Source organism: Thermobia domestica, chromosome 13 (assembly GCF_964235325.1).
Source record: "Thermobia domestica chromosome 13, izTheDome1.hap1.1, whole genome shotgun sequence".
NCBI lineage: Eukaryota > Metazoa > Arthropoda > Insecta > Zygentoma > Lepismatidae > Thermobia > Thermobia domestica.
The window spans coordinates 63,589,078-63,610,354 of record NC_137466.1 but is presented as its reverse complement, the minus strand read 5'-3'; the positions used below and the strand labels follow the sequence as shown (position 1 = coordinate 63,610,354).

Here is a 21,277-nt window from a genome sequence, read left to right as displayed (position 1 = left end):
CGCTTCCTTTTAATACACCACGGCACTGCAATCGGACCAGAAATGCTGGGGAAAATGCTACGAAATAGAACAGGTTCTATCAACAAGAAATGCCATAGGATATGCCAGGGCATGGTAAATGCTATAGCAATTGCTATTTTACACTTTAAGATATCAATGATATGATTTTTGCTACGATAAATGCTTCGTCTAGAACTAGCCTAAAGATGGAATAGATGTTGATGCTTTAATAAATTGTTTTTGATAAAGTTTCAATGTGGAATCAAGGTCATCCAGTTTACCACAAACGGCATGTCGTGAACAGATTATTGGCAGATGTAAGCAAGGACTTTGGAGTGGAAGGTATGTTTATTTTTCTTTGTTTTGTCTTTAAAATAAGATTTGATTAATACATGAACAGCAATACATTCAAGCAAAAACATTTCACATTGAAAGAGTCATTGCAACTTGATTCGCATTTGCAAAACTTCGGATCTAGTAGAGGCGCATGAATTCGCAGTTCGCATTAGCAATCGCATTCGGAAGCAAAGGAGGCGCGGCCTTTCAAAATCCATTATATACAAAATAATTTCAGTGATATGGTCGACATGGCTGTATAGCTACGACTATCAAGTTTTCAATTTCACAAAATTGGTTATTATTATGAGGAAGAAGAAGAGAAGCTTGTATGGCTTCGTGGTTTAAGTGATAGTATCAAAGTTTCTGGATTATTTAGTTCATTATGTCTAGTTGGTTGTAATGAATTATGAATATTAACATCATTACGCGAATTTAAGTAAGCATACATTTTGTCTTTATCTTTAAGTGGTAACTATGTATTGTAGTAGTAGTGAAGAGACTGCTACAACCATACTTATTACGGGGGTATTCTGCATATTATTAATATTGTACCTATATGTTACGAGAAAACTTCGGGTACATGGTTCAATGTAACCGTCAGTACTTCAGCTTTCGTAGTAAGAAAAATTCTGGAAGTAATTGTAATACATTTTGTACCCATGAATGGTCCGATTTACCTGCTCCGATTGCAAATGTTATGAATAAGTGAAATGTCATATAAATCACTAATCGCAATATGCTAAAATAATTAAAAGAATGGCCCTGGTGTAGTTTTGGCGCAACACATTTTGCAATATTTACAGGTGAAATTGAATGCTTTATATAAAAGGATATATTCATAAGGAACATTTTTCTGCAAGCGACAAAATTTTATACAAAGTAATACAGCTGTATTTCGGGTTTACAAGTGTAGGGTTACTAGTATAAAATCATAACAAGTGTTTCACGGTGGCTAAAGTAAGTGAGTGCATATGAAAAATGACTCTATTAGATATTATTTTTCGCCATTGATGTATTTCTGCACAGTATACAGAAGCTGGATTTTGTTTACAAGTAGAACGTTACTAGTGTAAAGCCATGACAATGCTATTGAAACTCGCATATTTGCCAAAATCCTACTCGTTTTCACTGTTCTCCGCTTACAATACCCTCCAGCACTGACGCGCCTACTCCCTTCGTACGCACCCCGCGCTGCTGTGCTGGCCCACCAGCTTCGCCCTTCTCTGACTCGGTTAGATAGCATTCGTGCTTTTAGTGGCCATCTAGCACTGGTTGGTTTGTGCTTTTGCACTAGTTCTTATGCCGTACCGTACATCGGAAATCGTATTTATACAAAAATCGCAAAAGAATTGTAATTGTTCAACAGTTATCTCTAGTGGTCGCCTAGAATTTTATCTATGCCAAGTGACATATTTTCATCTTGCCCAACGCAAATCTTTTAGGAGACAATAGGAAGTAAATTAGTGAAAGAATTACAATTTTTCAACAATTATTTCTAGTGGTGCGCCAAAACTACACCTGCACGAAAGGAATTACCTTCTGGTGCAGGTATATTATAGGATTCACTAGAAATTCGTTACTTATACGATATACTTGTACCTTTTTAACCATCAACCCTCAATTCCTTCAAAAAATACATTTGATACGGGCTTTTCATTCATTGGTGCAAGTAATCACGTGGGTCTATGCGCCGCAGAATAAGTCTAGCAAGATAGGTTAGGTTAGTTCAGTTTTGGTTAGGTCCCATGTTCCTGGACCTAGTGCTGCCACCACTGAATGAGAAAAAGTGGCTAAAGTCAATAGCTAAAAATGGCCAGAAAATAGCAAGCTGAGACAAAGATAAATGAATCCGAATCCTATAATAATGTAAAATTAAAGCAAAACTCCCCTCAGAGAAATAAATATTATTATCTTCTTCAGCTTGAGGCGAAGCTTTTGTCTCGGTTGTTTGTACTCTGCTGCTTTTGTTTCGGGTTAAGTTTAGAGTGTCTCCTCCATTTTTTATAAAAATTAGGAAAATTTACAGGAGAAATGAGGTAAGAAATTATGATTTGGAGTTCGTATGTGATGTTTAAATATATCAGTTTGGCAGTAAAGTTATGTTTAATACAAGAAAAGATATGTGGAAGTTGGTACTATTTACATGACACGCAAGGTTTCATGATTCAGCAGCATGCCCATTTTATGTCGAGAACAGAACCCAACTTACCCCTGCAGGGCTTCTAACCCGTTCCTACGACTACTACCACCACCTCTACTCCTACTACTACCACTACCACTACTTATACTGTGGATTAGTTCAAATCCACATTTTAATGTTTTTACTGCTTTTGAAACTGGTGGGGCAACTGTAAGCCGTTTCAACTAATTGCAAAATTGTGACTGAAATTTCGTATAGAGAATATCATTACTTTTACACACGGTGCAACCCAAATCTCGTGTTTTCATTTCCAACATGATTCTGAGTCTTTGACTTTATTCACCTGATTGAATACACTCATTTTCTCATTCAAATGTGGAAGCATTAGTATTAAAAGACCAACGAAACTAGTACTGAAAATAGATTCTCTCCTTCAGCATCTGTGTAACGATGTACCGCTTGCAAAAATTCTTCAGTTGAAGACTTATTTACTCATTTCATAAAATTTATGTTCGCCACTAATTTTCAATTATGTCGATATCGCCAAATTTCAGAATGAAAGCTGAAGCTAAATCAATAAAAGACTGTTTCACCGGTTTCAAATCCTTATTGCACTGGAAAGCGACATTTTCTGAAGGATGTTTATCAGGAAGTGTATTTTGAATTTCCTTAAAAAACTTTTTTAGTATAGCTTACACGTCTTATCCGCAAATTTTACTCATCGTCTACTAGTATCTTACAGGTTTCGAGTTCATTCTCTGTAGTGTAACCAAGATGTGAGAAGGGTTCAATATAATAAAATGCTATATTTTATGGGGACAATTCTAGCAACGGGGTTTAGAATGTTACCAATTAGAGAATGCATCAAATATCATATATTGCAAGACTATAACAAAAAGTAGCTAAACTCAGAAAATGCATAGAAACGTCTAAAAGCAAAAAGCGCATGGCTAGGAAAGCTTCTAGTTGCTTTTTGGAAAATTTGTGTCTAGTCAGGTTTTCAAAATGGCTAAATTGGCAACCCTACCTGCGGCACTTAACCAATCTTTTGAAAGGCATAAGTGTTAGAGCCGTAAATACCATATTTTATGCGAAAAAGACTAATGTTTAGCAGAGGAGTTCAGCAATTCTTCCTAAAAATGTTACAATTTCGTTAATTTCTGTTGACATTAGGTTAGTTTATATAAGATTATGTTAGTATAGGGGTCCAGCATAATTTTCCAAAAAATGATAGACTTTCGCTTATTTCTGCTTTTGTGAGGTTCAGGGTTGGCTGGTTTAAACCAAAGTGGTTTAAACCAGCTTTTTTTTTTTTTTGGCTTAAAAATGTTCTTAAAAATGTAAGTGTTTGTAAAATCTTGATCAGCACACAAATTTTCTGTTATCACGTTTCACTCCCGTATATTATTGGTATTACATTCAGACTAAATTCCCCATTCATTACTCAAAAAGATTATACTGCAAAGTGAACTTTTTTTATATATATAAGTTTATGGATGTTTGTTGTGTGATTTTTTTATAGTTCGTTATTATTGTTATGTAATTGCAATCAAAGAAAAAATCTAAATATTGTTTCGTTTCAATAATGTTTACTATTAATAAAATACATCGAAATGCCGTACTTTTTTTTCTGTGGGGGGAATGAGGGGGTCATACAAATCCGACGAGATGCATTTAGTGAAATGAGAAGTATCTTAGGTATCTATTTATGTATAAATGAGTCTGAGCCAAAGTGGACTCAAATAATTCGTATCTTTATTTACTTTCTTACTGATGAGCAAATTAAGTCGTTGTATTTCTGAACTTGGACTAATAAAAGTCATTGTTAACTAACTTGGACTAAATTAGTTCTTCTCTACTCTGTAGTAGCATAGCGAATAGATGAAGAAGTGTGATCACTCCTCGTAGTTCAGTGGGCCGTCGCTAAGATGGCACCAGCGGTGCTGTGGCCTCAATGTAGCTGCCGAACTCAGATGTAGTAGAAGGAAATAACTTCTTTTTTAATCTACTCATCAAGTAACAGCTTCAATAATCTACTTGCATATTACATATAATTTTATATTGACAAGGTAGTATGTGGAATGATCAGTGGCGTATTTAAGGGGGGCTTTCGGGCTCAAGCCCCCACGAAATTTTAATTGCTATATTAAAGTAAATGAAATATCTTGGAGAATTTTCACATTTCCATTAATAAAGTTAGCAAAGACCCCCCCCCTCCCCCGAAACAAAATCGTAAATACGTCACTGGAAATGATGAACAATTATAAAGACAAACAAACCTAAATCTAATAATTAATAACGGTAATAAAAGTCACTTACCACTATTAGTTTCCACCTTAGAAAGTTTTCGATTAGACTTCACAAAGCTTCGACTTTTTAGTTCTCTCCGAACTTGTTTTGTGCGAAAGAAGACTCTACACTTCATATAATGGAACAACAATTTAGCAATATGTCCAAACTGTGGTCAAGATGACATCCCAATCCTGTAGTATTTTCTACAAAAATAATGTCTATGTTATTAAGACACTCGTAAAAAATGTCACCCCAAAGAGCATCGGTAACACACAACTTCTCCTGAATTTTACTTTCTAATTGTAGGAAAATACGATAGATACTTTCTGAGGGATAAGTTAAAAGTGGGTCGTTGTAAGATCCGCTCTCTTTTATCCTAGTAAAAGATGAATCAAATTTTATTGGTGGAGTTTCACTGCGGAGGGATCTGTTGCAAAGTACGCACGAGATATGAATTTTGAAGTGTGTTTAATAATATAGGCAACTAAGTGATAGACCAAGCACGACTTAACAGCACCGTTTCCTTCACCTTCTATTACTCCACTTTCCCAGTCAAAGAACTGTGTGGCGTGTTGTCCGAAAGCAAATTTTTCTTTAATGGAAGCTTCAACTGCAGATTTAGTAGATTTGTTTATTTGTTCTATTTCATTGGCTAAAAGACACAGTTGATTGACGAAAGACGTAAGAGGGGCTTCACTTTTTGACACACAATTTCCTTTTGATGTTAATGCTTGCTTAGTAGGAACATATATACACTGCAGCAAGTGTAATTGCAGAAAATCTATTGCGGATGGATGGTCATCGCAGCTTAAGGATCTCAATATTCCAAAATGACGCTCTAATGGATCTTGATTGAGCTTTCCGGTTAAAACATACTTATACCCTCTACTCCATAGCCACTCAGACATTTCTAAAATGCTCTATACTGTTACTCGCAAAGTTTCAATCGTTCTTTCGGAGGCAAAAGTGTTCACGGTGGAACTAAGGACAGATAAAAAGATAACAAGTATGTAAAGATCAGTACAACGTATGTTTATCAGGAGTCTTTCGTGAGTGAGTATCACATTTGTGGTCAATTAGTCCCGGTTTCGAGTTCGAATGGAGAACAATTTCTCTCGGATATAAGTCGAGAAGCGGTTTGGATTTCGTTTTAAGCTTATGTGACCCCTTCCAGCATAACCTGGTTGTTGCATAATAACACCAAGGCGAAACAAACTTATTTCTGTCCATATATGATATGAGTACATAGAGCAAATTATTTAAACCAAAAAAACCTGGTTTAAACCAAAAAGTTTTTTTTTTTCAGTAAAAACCATGGTTTTTGCCAACCCTGCTCAGGTTAGTTTAGGTTAGGTCCGAGTTACGTTATGTTAGGTCTAAGTACTTGCATCATGCATTTCTCCTGTAAATTTTGTATTTTTTACGTTCGTCTGGATCCCTTCTGCCAAACATAACCCGCAAAAAAGACATATCAACCTGTCCTAGATAGTAAGTACAAGCTAGATCTGTGTAGCTTTCGTGGAGGGCCAAATTGGTGGGCTTGAGTAGGTTTCATCCGTAGGAAGCAGGCGCGAGCGATGAATATGCAGGTAAATAAAGACAAGTGCGAAAACCTGCACTAACTTCTGTTAAGTGGTCACTATAGGATAGTGTTGTAAAACGACACTTTCTCATGTTACATGCATGTTTACAGATAACTTATACTTTACGAGTTAACTCCCGCAGATGGCAGCTCCGAAACACAAAATATGGATACGGAGAAATGAATAGAATCAGTCGAAGTGTCAGCTTGTAAGTAATAGAAAAGGTAATAACGGTCATCAGTGTAGGGTGATTGATTAGAGAGAAAAATAGAGTTCGCAGAATGATGGGAAATGAGATAAAAAAAGCAACGGAGCATAATATGACATTGTATCAAACCCGCTGTGTTATTAACTAACCGGGGACGTGAATGCTGCTTTAATGGAGGGAAATACAAAATGCAGAGCGAAGTCTAATAGAAGATACGTCTTGCGTTTTACGGAATCTAGATACATCATAGATGAAACTCACAATACCAAATAAAAAAGAATACTGACAAGAAATTTTCTGGAGAATGTCGAAAATGAACTTAAAAAGTGCTTAAATTCTCATTGAAGAAAAAACACCGCATTTGAAAAATAGTTTTAGCTAACTTAAATGGATTGGAAAAGCTATTAAATTGTAATCATACAAGAAGAGAACATTGAAAAATGTTGTAAACCTTATTGTTGACCAAGTTTTATATGCAAAATGTAGCCTATGTAAAACTACATTTTCGAAAAATATGTAAGATGAATGTTAAACCTTTTACGATGTACAGTCGAACGATCATATGAAAAATGAACAAAAGAGTTCGGAAATGTTACTCTAGCCTATATAAACTCCAAGTTAACATTTAAAAACCTCATAAATGTAATTTAAACGTTAGTGTAACATAACTATAGCAGGTAGGCCTTATTAATTACCTTAGGCTGGACCACTTAAACAAACAAACAAAAAAAGAGTATAGGCCAAATAGAGCTGTTGGCGTATAGGCATGAATTTAACAAATATTAACAATAGTCCTACAAACGCCTAGGCCTTCCAAAAGAAGAGGAGTCATATTTAATCTCTCTGTTTTGGTTTCAAAAGTCCTTTTTCACTTTGCTATAAACACAACGAATTTTTTTGAGCTATCCTCTTGAAATCTGGAATGGCTCATTTCCATCCAGTTTGATAGGTCAATAAAACACAAATTTGGATGTCACTGTTTGAATGTCATCATAGGCTGGGCAATTGAAACCACGTAATTCTTTTTAAACATTAAAAAGAATTAAAATTAAAAATTCTTAAAAATTTAACCTTGCACGGTCCTTCATCTGGGAAAGCAGTAACCCTCCAAATATACCAGTCAAGATCGTAGTACAAGGCGTAATACATTTCTAAGCAATATTCTGCTCTGGTTGGATTGATTTCTCCTGGCAAACTTTCACCAGATGATGATGAAATTAGTTGATCCAAAGCATATTCTCCATTATCACTATCTATGCACGGACTATGACTGAATTGCCAGAGTAGGAATTTTCGTATTTACTTTCTATATACAAAAGTTAGCAGGTTATACTTGTCACATGCGCTAAATAAACATGAAGTTGAACTGGGATAATAAGAGACAGCTCTCTCTTATTAGCCCTTCAAAATTTCTAAAAGGGGTAATAAGAGACATGCCCTCAATTGACCTGAAATGCAATGTTTCAGCATTTTTCAAAATTTCACATCAATCTTCATAATCTTAGTCACAAAGTTACATAGCGGTCATTTCCACATTTGTAACTCACTTTTCACAATAAAATTTTATTTTAAAACCGTCACGAACTTTCGTGGTAAGTTCAAAGTGAAAGTATTTTTTCATGGCGTGACAACAATATAAAAACTCATATTAGTTCATAAGTGCAAGTGAGGTAGGAAAGTAAAAGTATTGACGTTGCCATTACTTATTTTTATATATATATATATATATATATATATATATATATATATATATATATATATATATATATATATATATATATATATATATATATAATTGTGATATTTAGGGTATTTTTGGCCGTCTCTTGTAACCCCTGTCTCTTATTACCCCGGTCTCCCCTATTTACTTGATTTCACACTAGGATTGCACAAGTAAGGAAAATACATCGGGATCTTATATCTTACATGTATACTAAAGTGGACATACGAAACGGAAAGTGTTTTTTTTTACCACATAGTACTGTAATCACATAGCAACGATTTACAAGTTTATCTTTGAAGAATTCACTTTGTCTAAAAATGTTTATTGATACACGTATTCTGAAGAAAGTTTACTGTTTTCCTAGTTCAAATTCTGAGAAAATAATCATTTTAGTAAAATTATTATTATTATAAAAGATCAAAAGTGTATCATTATTCAGATAAATAACACAATAATATAAATAAATAATTTGTGTCGTCAATAACATGTAGTCTGTTCAAAGCTTTGCATGTTTATCACCTTAATTTTCATTTTTAAAATTAGAAACTAGCAGAAATAGAGAAAACGTTGTGATATAAGTTCTTACTTAAACGGAAAGTCATATTTAAAGTAATAATAATAATAATAACAAAAACTGCTTGCATTTAAGGTTTCCATCATTTTCTGAACTGTCGTAGTAGTAATTTTGAATAAATACTGTAAAAATACTTCCCATCACAGTGTTACCAAACTTAGTTTACCTTACAGAGGATGTCCGCGACTATTTTGCAATACCCTTCGCACATTCGTATAACTACCTGGTCCTGAGTAATAAGCATACCCCATAATAGCCCCAAGTGCGGAGTCATTATATTAAACTGTTTTTATTTTTTAATACAAAATTCCTTTCGAAATATTACATTCAGATGATGAAATGTAATGTCTTTTTAGCTCTACAAAATTTTCATTTAAGGAAATAATTTTTTTTTTTTTTTTTGCTTTGCTTTGCTTCTAATTATTGCATTCTTTTATTTACAGTCACAAATAATTCGGCCATATGAGGAAGATCGAGGACCGAATCATCAAATTGTTGCACACTGCTGAATCAAGGACAACCACAGTGGCATCGTACAAATTATTGTGTTCACCGTGATCTCCAGAGAGTTATCGATGTTGGCAGTGTATTTATATTTATAATAATGAACATGAGGTAATGCAAATACATTTTGTTTGTGTTACGTTAAATATGCTGCGAGCTAGCCAAGAGCTTGAGCAATGATACAATTCGTGTATTTATTCTTTGGTTATGTATTTTTGTGTATTTTGCTGTATCTTGTGACTGCATATTGGAAATCGTATGGTGATAAAACTTCTAGTTCAGAACGTGTTTTATTTGTGACGGCCCATCCAGACGATGAGTGTATGTTCTTTGGGCCCACAATTGCTCACCTTTCTAAAAACAGAAACAATCAACTGTTCTTATTGTGCCTGTCAGCAGGGAATTATGGGGGCAAGGGTCGAGAGCGAAAGCAAGAACTGTGGGATAGTTGTGAAATCCTTGGTGTGCCGGACAGTAACATTACCATTTATGGATGTACGATGCTGCAAGACGATCCAGAGGCTGAGTGGAAAGAAGAACTCGTAGCTAGTATTATTTTAAAGTATGTTGAAGCTTTAGATATCACAATGGTTGTTACATTTGATGAAAATGGTGTGAGTAAACATAAGAACCACGCGTCCGCATTTTATGCAACCGCTTATTTATGCATGGACCGCAGACTACCTCCAGATTGTAAAGCCTATGCATTGCAATCCGTCAACATCTTTCGTAAGTATTCTTTGATTCTGGACGTGCCTTTGAGTTTTCTCCAGTCCAGCATGTATTTTATAGCTCCCTTGTCTGTGAGAAGGAAGATTCAAGAAGCAATGTCAGTTCACAGGTCACAGTATGTGTGGTTTCGGAAACTTTATATCATATTTTCCAGATACGTTATGATTAACACATTTAAACAGATAAGTTATACTGATGTGGGAAATGGAAACCCTGTAAAGAAGCTGGTGTGAGTGGTATTTCTTTGCATTTATTGTATTAAACATCTCTCGTCCATTGTTGAGTACTTAGGTTGCTGACTCGGGAAAGTTGAATGCATGATGTAATCATTAATGAAACACCATTATGTCCATTTATTTAATTTTTGTACTCACTGAAGAAAATAATTATATGAATGAAACGAATTTGGCGTTAGCTGTTTGATTTTTCTGTAGCTGTAGCGTGTAGTTAAAAACTGTATGGAAAAAAAATCTATTAATTGATTTTGGAGACGGCGTGTTATTTATTCAGTCTACGAGGTAAGCGAATGTTTAAAATATGAGTGTAGACAATGTACTATCTGAAACATGTGTTGTATATCTAAACTTAAAAAAATAATGTGTAAGTCTAAACTTTTGTAAATATACATAAGATCAAACGTTGCATTTATTGCATTTATTAGTGCCGTTAAAGATCAAAAGTTTTATGCAGAAAGTATTATAGCATTTATTTTTTAATCAAAGTTAACTTCGTTGTTGACTATTTGAAGGATCGTAGTTGTCTTTTGCATATTCTGATGAGTATGACGTTTCTAGTGTATTGTTAAATATATTTAGTCATGGATATATAGACATTTTCTATTTAACTTCAGTTGTTTCAAATGAAATGCAGCATATAATTGTAATTCTATTAATAATACTCTTAATTATAATATTTATATAATTTATCGTTTGTGGTATTCAGTGAACACACTAAGAAGTTTGAATGTTGTTAATTTTTAATATTTAAGTGACTTGCTAAATCAATTTACTGTATAACAGCCATGCATATTTTATTTGGTAATTCAGGTTAATATGAAGCAGTCTGTAATTTTGGTGATGTTAATTAAAGGGTAAGATTTAAGTTTTGCCATTTGCTAAAGTATAGAAATCACGTGGCCTTCGTAATTATAATTCATATCACCATTATTCAATCTTGAGATGGTAGACGAAAAGTGTCCTTAATTTTTTGATTCAGCAATGATAGAATATAGCTGTTGTAATGAGAATATGCAATAATTGTTTGTTGTTGAGTAAAAAGAGATGGCTTTAACAAATGTAACTATGAATATTTGACCCATATTATTTTATGTCGTATAGGGCAAATATTCTGTATGAATGAATTGCAGCTGTTTGTGACATTATATTTATATACGTAATTTAAATATTATTTCACGTTTTTCATATTGTGTATGTTCCTATTTTTGAGGAAGTGGGATAAGAGACGCAAAAGCCAGGATTTTTTTTTTTTTTTTTTTTTAAATCGAGAGGGTGTTGGAATTTTTATGCTTCTCATTAAATCATGTTTGTTTGTTAAGCTACTCCAAATTTTTAAAAGGTTTAAGGCATATCTTTTGTACAATCATTCAAGAGAGTCTTATCTGCGATTAAATTCATTAAAGCTAAAGTAAATATATTCATTTTGAATATAACCTTCAGTTTCTAATACTGCGTATTATTTACATAACTTTAAAACGAACCCTTAAGAGTATCGTTGAAATAATATCAAGACATTAAGAAATTCAAGTTTTCAAACTAACGTAAACTAAACTGTTTCAGCAGTTTCTGTTGCTTTCGTTAGTACCCCAGGGAAATTCCCATCAAAATTTTCCACTTCTCAGAATTTCTTTTTGCACTTTTTCCTGTTTTTTCCCGTGTGTCCTAGTGAAAAATGATGTTTAAAATCTTGTTCATGTAAATTCCATGTATTCGAACAACCCTTCTTTTTGAACAATCTACTACTGCAAATACTTTTCATTGGAACTTGTTTTTGTAACGGCGTGTATAATGTAGAATTTTGTTCATGACTGAGAAACATTTGCAGAATTACTCTTGTGATTATGAACTTTGAAGATTAAATGCTTACATGAAAAGCATTTAAGAGATCTGAGAAAATTCTTTTAGTTTCCATCTCGGCAGTTCAACTACTTCGGGACATCTGTCTGCAGGATTTGGGTTTCGAATAAAAAGATCCTGCTTCGATACTAGATACAGTAAATGGAAAGTCTGTCCAGAACAATATTATTTGGAGAAACCAAGGTTCTTCCATACAAAATAAAAAAAAAAAAATATCAAACTTTAGGATCGATTACTTACGAAATGTTAGTACGAGCTTGAAGTGCTATGGTTGAAGTTACGTTTCTACTAAGACTACTAAATTTTGAAATTCGGAAAATTTAAATAAACGTGGCAACTTTTTCCAAACTTGTAAAAACATGACGCTGTTCATCGAAAACAAACTATCCAAAAACTTTGATCTGCCTATCCATATGCTGTTTAGGATTAGGAATTAGAGTTCCGGGTTTTCGGGTCATTTTAATCCGTTACACTATGTGAATTTTTGGTTGGCAACTTCGTGTCTGGGTTTTTCCATTTCTCCACATTCTCATCTCACCAATTTTTACATAAATACTTTTATTAATTATTCGCTCCTTTTGTGGGACGTTAAAGGTAGACAAAGCAATATTTTAACACGAATTTTCGTATGTGTTTCTGACAGTGTTATAGCCCAATTCCCGGAGAAAAACGGTATATTTTCTATGGAAATTTTACAAATATCGTTCTATTCCTTTTCCTTCGTTGACACTATGGGTATACCTTTTTAAAGTCTACTCTATTGCCATTCGTATGGGGTAACAATTGTATCCTTACAACAGTTACAGCATGTACTACGAACACTAGATAAAGTGATGGTTCTTCGCACGGGGGGTATAGAATTATGGAAAATATTTAACACTTCTTCCCTTTAAGATACGCATTGTAATGAAAGCGTAATGATAAAAATCCACAACATACTTTTCGGCATAAATTTTAAAACATCCATCCTTACCACCACATCTTGAATATGTCCTTTAATTTACGTGACATGATTAAAAAAAAAAATACCTTGAGGTGGATACTAACTGTGTTAATTTCAAACGGTTCAGCATATTTCCCGATTTGGAAAACAATGGATTCGATACTAGTAATCTTGATCATTTTGGAGATCTTATTTTTCACCTCCATGCCGATGGAGCTGAACTTGGACATAGACAGTATTGGTAGTGCTACTATTCATCTCAGCCATATCAAAAACTATGAGTTCATCAGTAATATCAGTTATTTTGATTATTTTACATGTCACCCCTTCATATCCCCTAGGTGTGTTAATGAGGCTGTACTTCGACTTAAACTGCATTGGAGTGTCACTATTCGTCCAGCGACCCTGAAAACTATAGACTTGACACTTAATATCGGACGGTTTCCATTATTTTTGGGTCACGCTCTGGCCACCCTCCTAGGGGTGTTAGGGGTTTCTTACTCCTAGATATATTTACCTAGGTTGTAAGATATGTCTGTAACAAGTTTAATTGAAGTCGCTCCAGGTGTTCCAGAGTTACGCTGGAACATACTACAGATTCATCCATCCGTCCATGTATATATCCGTAGGACGTTCCGGGAGGAAGTGGCAATATTTTGGATAATTGTAGTAGTGTGGGTGGTTCTAAGCAAAAATATTAATATAAACATACAGATGGTGACCAGAAAAATAGAAACACCTGTAGTTGGCAACACGTCAGATATATGGGTTGGCAGTGGTGTCGTGGCGCCCGCAGCGTCGGACCGCTGGTGGTGGTGTGTTAGGTCGGTCTCCATACTACGTCAGGAGCAGTGGAACAGCAGTGTCCAGTGGCTGCAGCAGACGGAGCTAGTGTAAAATGGGAGACCTCTCAGATTTTCAAAGAGGGCAAATTGTTGGTGCGCGGTTATATGGAGTGAGTGTGACGGCAGTGGCTACTGTGTTAAGTGTGTCGCGTGGGACAGTGTCGAAGGTGATGACGGCCTATACAACATACGGGGAAACCACATCGGGGAAGCGGAACAGTGGGCGGAAGGAAATCACGAGTGACAGGTCACGCCGGGTATTAAAGCGTATTGTCACGCAGAACCGTCGTGCCACTACGGAGCAAGTGACGGAGGAACTCAATCAGCACCTCCCCCACCCTGTTTCGACAATCACAGTCCGCCGCGAATTACATGACATGAACTTACGGGGTCGTGTTGCACGGGCCAAACCGCTCATCAGGGACCATAACGCTTTCGCGCGCCGCAAATGGTGCCGCGGCCATGCAACTTGGACCGTTGAGGACTGGAAACGTGTGATATGGTCGGATGAGTCATCCTTCACCCTATTCCCAACCACGGGCCGTGTTTATGTGTGGAGAACGCCCAAAGAAGCTTATGATCTGCAGTGTCTCCGCCCAACTGTGAAACATGGCGGCGGCTCGGTGATGATGTGAGCCGCCATATCATGGTTTTCATTGGGTCCTGTGGTCACACTTAGCGGACGAATCTCTGCCAACGATTATGTCGCAATTTTAGGAGACCACTTGCATCCTATGATCCGGATGTTGTTTCCGGACAATGACGCCATTTTCCAGGATGATAATGCACCCATTCACACAGCTGGCGTTGTTGCAGCGTGGTTTGAGGAACATCGGGATGAAGTTCAACACCTCCCCTGGCCCGCCCAATCCCCAGATCTCAACATCATTGAACATCTGTGGTCCGTCTTGGAAACGACTCCGGCGACGATTTCCACCTCCATCCTCTCTCACAGAACTGGCCGATGCCCTGCACGAGGAATGGTGTAAAATTCCACTTGCTACCATTCACGACCTCTATGCCTCCATCCCACGTCGCATCAAGGCTGTTCTGAAGGGGAAAGGTGGCCTGACACCATATTAATCTGGTAAGTGGCAATTTCGTTCAGGTGTTTCCATTTTTCTGATCATCATATGTAGATCCAATTTTTAGTGATAACTGAGATATGATCAAAAATAAAAATGCTGCCACTTTATGTTTCGGAAGGAATTTATTGGAATAGGTAGGAGCTACGTTACACGAAGACTTGTGGAAGTTTCTCGAAACTACTGCTAATAGTGGCGCTAATGTTCTGCTATTGTAAAATTCGGAAGAATGAACCTTTCTATGTTTAAATTATCTTTGCTCGTTTGTTTAAGGGCATTCGTTTACTTTTTACAGTAGTTTGAAGCAGTGGCTTAGAAACCGCTTTTCGAAATGCGTTAGCAGCTGCTTCAGGCGACACAAATCACTCACCACGCATTTTATTTTTTACATGTAAAACAAAAAGTTGTTAAGTGTTAAATCAGGTGAGTACGGACAATAAGTCATAAGCGCGGTATTTTTACTGGACAAAAAAAAAAAAAAAAAAAAAAAGTTTGGTGTGCTCACGCTGAGTGGAAATTGGCGTTGTGGTGGTGAAGAATAAGCGACGATTTTGATTTGTTTTACGCAATTCATTGATGAATTCTGGCAATCGCACAACATATACGGACCTTTCTAAAGTTAATGTTACCACATGCCCACTATGACAAAAACAAAAAATGATTTGCTTGGCAGCTCACCTTGAACGAACTACTTTCGTTGGTTTTGACTCACTTTGTAATGCCCAAACACTAGATTGCTGTTTAGTTTCGGATTCGTTTGAATAAATCTAGGTTTAGTTCCCTGTAACGACGTAGTAAACTAAATTTAACATACTTTGCATAAATATCTTGACCATTTCTTTACACCAATTCACGCGAGCCCTCAATTGGTCAAATTATGTGGGGTATAACGATTTGAAAGTTTCCGTACGTCGAGGTAAACCATGCAAAATCGCGTGTATTGCTTTAAAGTCAACATTCAAAAACGTTCCGAATCGTACGGTATGTCACATACCGATCTCTAAATTACTTCGTACACAGCATCAAGATTACTGGCAACAACAGATGTGGATGTAGTACCTTCACGAAATTCATCACTGAGAAATGTGCAGCTTCGTCCGGAATTTGGAAAACCAATTGTGGACAGCCCTATTTGATGGCTTGATCCAAAAAGACAAATGAAATCGCTTGATACATTTTATCGGTGTTAAACTATATTTGAAATCATAAAAATCCATTACTCGAATCTGTTTTGGGAGAATTTCCATATTTCACACAGAACAACTACTTCAAACTGTTTAGAAAAACAAACGAATCAAAGAAACAAAAATTTAAAGAAATTTTGTTTTTTGAAAGAAACGAAAATAATATAAACAGAAAAATCTATTCGTCTGAATTTTATAATAATTGAACACTAACGTTATTGTTAGTAGTCGCAGAAAGTTTTGCGGTATCCCTCGTAGCTAAACCGTCAATGTCCTCTGAATAGTAGTTTCGAGGCTCATCTCTTAAAATAAGTGTCGATTAGGAATGTTTCACGCCAAGTTCTCAAGATTGCCAACAAGTGTCAGCACATGTGACAGTATCGACCCAGACAGCACAATTCACGTACAGTACCCGTATAGTACATGTACAATTGCACGGATACAACATGTGCATCATCTGTATAAATGCATGCCTGTACATGTGATGCACATAAGCATCACAGGTCCTATTCAACATCTTCACGTACGCAGTACATGTGCAATGCACACGTCCTGCATAAGTGATTTACACCTACCACACAGTTGAATTACACGCAGCACGTATTCGATTTACATGTAGTGCACAGGTGATTTACATTAGAACAGAGGTGATTTACACGTAGCACATAGGTGATTTACACGCAGTACCCAGATGACTTACATGTAGGATACAGCTGATTTCCAAGTATATCAGAAGTAACTAATAATTGTCTGTGAGAATTTTACTTTCTGAGTTTATTATTTGCAATGAGCAAAGCTTTATGTAGTATATTTGACATATTTGCAAAGTAACAAATAACGCAACATGTTCTGCTGTAATCGGTCACGAAAATAATTTTGTAAACCTATGAACTGTCTGACAGTAGTTACATCAGTACCTGTTGATCTTATATCCTAGCTCAGCGGACGTTACGGAGTTTTTACAGTCATTCAGCTGTCATTCGTCGAAAAGTCTCTATAACACCGTCTGGAGGAAAAACAACAACTTTCAATTAAAAATACTATAGCCATATTGCATGTTTTAAATACTAGGAGAATGAAAGTAAAAGTATACACTTGCACGGTATTATGGACGTGTCATACACATGTGCAGTCAGTAGCCTATTTAAATATGCTTCATCCACGCAAATGCACATGTGCACATGTACGACTTAATTACGGGTTATATACGTGTGTTTCATCCACGCAAATGCACACATGTACATAACGGCTTAGGCACAGGTTATATAAATGTGTGCTTCATCCATGCAAATGCACATGCACACATGCATGACTTAATCACGGGTTATGTACGTGTGCATAACCCACGCAAATGCACATGTGCACATACACGGGTTATGTATGTGTGCTTCATCCACGCAAATTCACATGTACGGCTTAAGCACGGGTTATGTATATGTACATCATCCACACAAATGCACATGTGCACAAGTACGGCTTATGCATGGATAATGCACATGTGCCATACACGTACGTGTTGTCTGGGAAAGCGTCACATTTACGACGTTGTGAGAATGTGTACCTGGAAGGCGTGTACATTTATGAGCTGTTGTTAGTTGGGTTGTTTTCGAAGCATTTCCACACAGTTATAAAATGGCACCTACATACACGAATGAAGAGTATCCGGAAATTGTGTTTGTGTACGGGTTTTGTAATAGAAGTGGTTAAGCGGGTGTTGAAGTTTACAAGAGACGTTTTGCATTGCGTAGAATACCAAATTAGGCAGCCTTTACAGTATACGTTGAGATAGCGAAAAAGGTGACTTTCGAACGTGAAACCAATCTGTGGAAAAACAAGAGGAAATAATTGCGCTGCTGCAACTAAGTCCTACCACAAGTACCAGACGAATGTCAACACATTTTGGTATTATGTGCCTGTGTGTTGTGGACACTATGTGCAGACAGTTTGTATCCATTTCATGCCAACTGTTGCAGCATTTACATTGTACTGGTTGTAACCGGAGATGTTCATCCTCGCGAGGGTGGCCCTCTCGCGGACATCTTCACCCTTAAATTCCTTCGCCCACAATGACACGAGGGCGAGGACAAATTCCCAACACAATGGCAACGGACAATTCCCTAGCATGGCGAGGGCCAACTGCCACTGCGAGGGTGAGTGAGGTCGGAGTAAAATGAACATCTATGGTTGTAACACACATATACAATTAAATATTGCAGTTCCAGTTCGTCTAAAATTACTTTAATAACCACCAAAACTCACTATGATAATTATTTCACTAAATTAAACTATTTTTGTTCCTTCTCACGCGTGATTAGTGCCATATTAAAGAATTCGACTAACGTATGTTTCCTGCAGTAGTCAGACCTTTAGTATAACGCTAATCATACGTCAAAACGACTCTGCATGAGGCCTTGTATTTTTTTAATACTTATCATTCATTTCGCAGAAATTAAAAATACACTTCAATCAAGTATGGCTTCCTCACTTATTATATTTTTAAGAGCATAAATAAAACAAATTTAAACAAGTCTGGCCACAAGATTTGTTATAAGGTACTGGACTATTTGTCTTTGTTGTTCTTATCGTTGCATGGTTACACTTCCTGCTTTCAGTGTCGTCATTGGTTACTACACAATACAGTGCAAGTGCCATACATTTTATTTACTGATGAGTTGACCTTCACTTTTACCTGTGTGAATAATAGCCGTAATAGACATACTTAGGCTAGTGAAAATCCTTGTGAAGTACCAAGACTCATTTCCCATAAACATGTGGTGTGGTTCATTGCAACATTCTTGTTGCCCACTTATCCTTTATGAACACTTGAATGCACAACGGTACCTCCATATGTTACAAAGTCATTTGACGGATCGTTAGACATTGTTCCTTTGTACAAAGGCGGAACCACATCATGCTGGACGACGGAGCACCAGCTTATACCGATCGCCTGGGCATTGAACATCGGAATGCCACCTACCCTAGTTGAGATTGGTTTGGTAGTGTCGTTACTTGGCCACCTCGTTCTCTTGACCTTATCCCTCTTGATTTCTGTTTATGAGATGGATATATATATATATATATATATATATATATATATGGGTAGCGAGCACCAAGCTAGTATAAATTACTCTTGTAGTAATCATACTTCTTTAGTCTGGAATCTTTAGTAAATTGCTTCCGTAGTAATATACTCTTTTAGTAACTGCTGGAGAGCTCAATTTCTATTTACTTCTTTAGTTGTAACTAAAGTAGTAACGCCTTTTTACTAAAGAAGTAAGCAATTTCTGCGCACTGCTGGAACGCGCATTTCCTTTCCTATCGGGAGCTGAAATTTATCAGAAGATACGCCCATGAAAAAAGGCAAAGAACATGCGGTTGTAGTGAAGAACAGGAAGTTGTTGGGAAAAGCAGACGAGCTTCATTCGTTAAAAATGCATTTAATACAAGAGGAATATAATACAAAAATTTTGTTAATTGAAAGACAAAGATAAATCATGGAAAAGAGCATAACCTTAAAATGGAAGTTATGAATAAGAATGAATTCAAGAACGAAATGGAGCAAACTTTAAGTTTATGTTTTTATATGTTGTTAATTTATGTTTTTGTAAATAAATATAAGTATGTTTTGTGTTCGTTTGATTTTGTTTCCAATAGTTAATATGTTCTTGTTTATTATTTCTGAATCAGTACATTTATTTTTTTCTAATTACCACAATCTAATATTTATTTGCATTTGCAAAATTATAAAAGTAGACATCTTATTTTTCTTAGAAATAATCAAAACATATTTATTGTATAGCTCTGTGTACTGAAGTAAGAAATAAAATAATAATTTTAATCCCCTAGTTGAAGAAAAAAAAAAATAGAACATAACTGTAAAATTATACATAAATAACAGGGGTCACATTTCACAGCAGTAGTGACGATCCAATGACTTATTCATTCATTTAAGAAGGAAAACACTAATTTATTATTTTACTAGCAAATTAGGTACAATTTTAATTAAAATAATTAAGCACAATAGATCTTCTGACAGCTTGTCCTGCAGCATCTGTTTCTGGCTGAAATGCATATTGATTGATGTCATTCACATCCACAGCATCAGCTTTTCTTCCAGACATGTTTTTGGGTGGCATTGCCCTCCGAAAGCTCAGAGTTTTCCCTCGGAGGAGAGTTAAATAATACGTCTATAATATAACAATAAAAAATATAATAGTACAATGTAAAAATAATATGTTCTCCGAATACTAACTGTGCCAATCCGGAACATTTTTTTTTTTTTTTTTCTGAAACACTGCACAGCGTCAGGGTGAGAAACAAATCTCCTACTTCTGTTCCAAAGTTGTGCAGAACTGCAGTAGCCTCAATAACATTTACAGACTTGTTTTGTTTACATCGCATTGTTTTAGTGAGAATTTGCAAACGTTTCTTCCAAACACTGAATGTACGTTCTATTACACATCTTGTAGCAATATGGGCTCTATTGTAACGCCCTACGGCTCCTGTGTGGGGTCTAAACACAGGAGTCATAAGATGTTTGGAGAGAGCATATCCACTATCTCCAACAAACAACCTATTATATTGTTCGTTTTCCCATTCTGCAGCAACTCTACTATTGTCCCAAATGGGTGCATCATGCATGGAACTCAGCCAACGGCTTACCACGTTCAAAATCTTCATACTGGATCACAAATGATTTGTGTATTGATAGAAAAGAAATTCTTGCGATTTGTGTATAGTTATGCATGTGCTCCAAAAGGACAAAGTATGGGTATATGTACACGATCTATGGCCCCTATGACATTCGGAAATCAACCAATTCGATGGAATTCCCTTTTTCTCCTTGACATATTTTCTTGGTTCTGTGGCATGAACACACACACAGTGACTTTAAGACAATTGAACTATCACACTGTTAAAAGCTCTTCCAGCAGTATTACGATGGATGTGAATCAGGGCTGGATTAACTCATCTGGAGGCCCGGGACTAGAAAAAATATGTGGACCCTGCTGACTTAACCTAATACATTTCT

The 21,277-nt window shown here is 36.0% G+C and overlaps 1 protein-coding gene across 1 annotated transcript; it reads left to right on the top strand.

The window, feature by feature from the left end:
- The first annotated feature begins 619 nt into the window (after positions 1-619).
- Positions 620-11,744, top strand: PIG-L (phosphatidylinositol glycan anchor biosynthesis class L). Its single transcript, XM_081735811.1, has 2 exons — positions 620-775; positions 9,303-11,744. The coding sequence occupies exon 2, from the start codon at positions 9,540-9,542 to the stop codon at positions 10,326-10,328; it is 789 nt and encodes a 262-aa protein (XP_081591937.1). The 5' UTR covers positions 620-775; positions 9,303-9,539; the 3' UTR covers positions 10,329-11,744.
- The last annotated feature ends 9,533 nt before the right edge of the window (positions 11,745-21,277 follow it).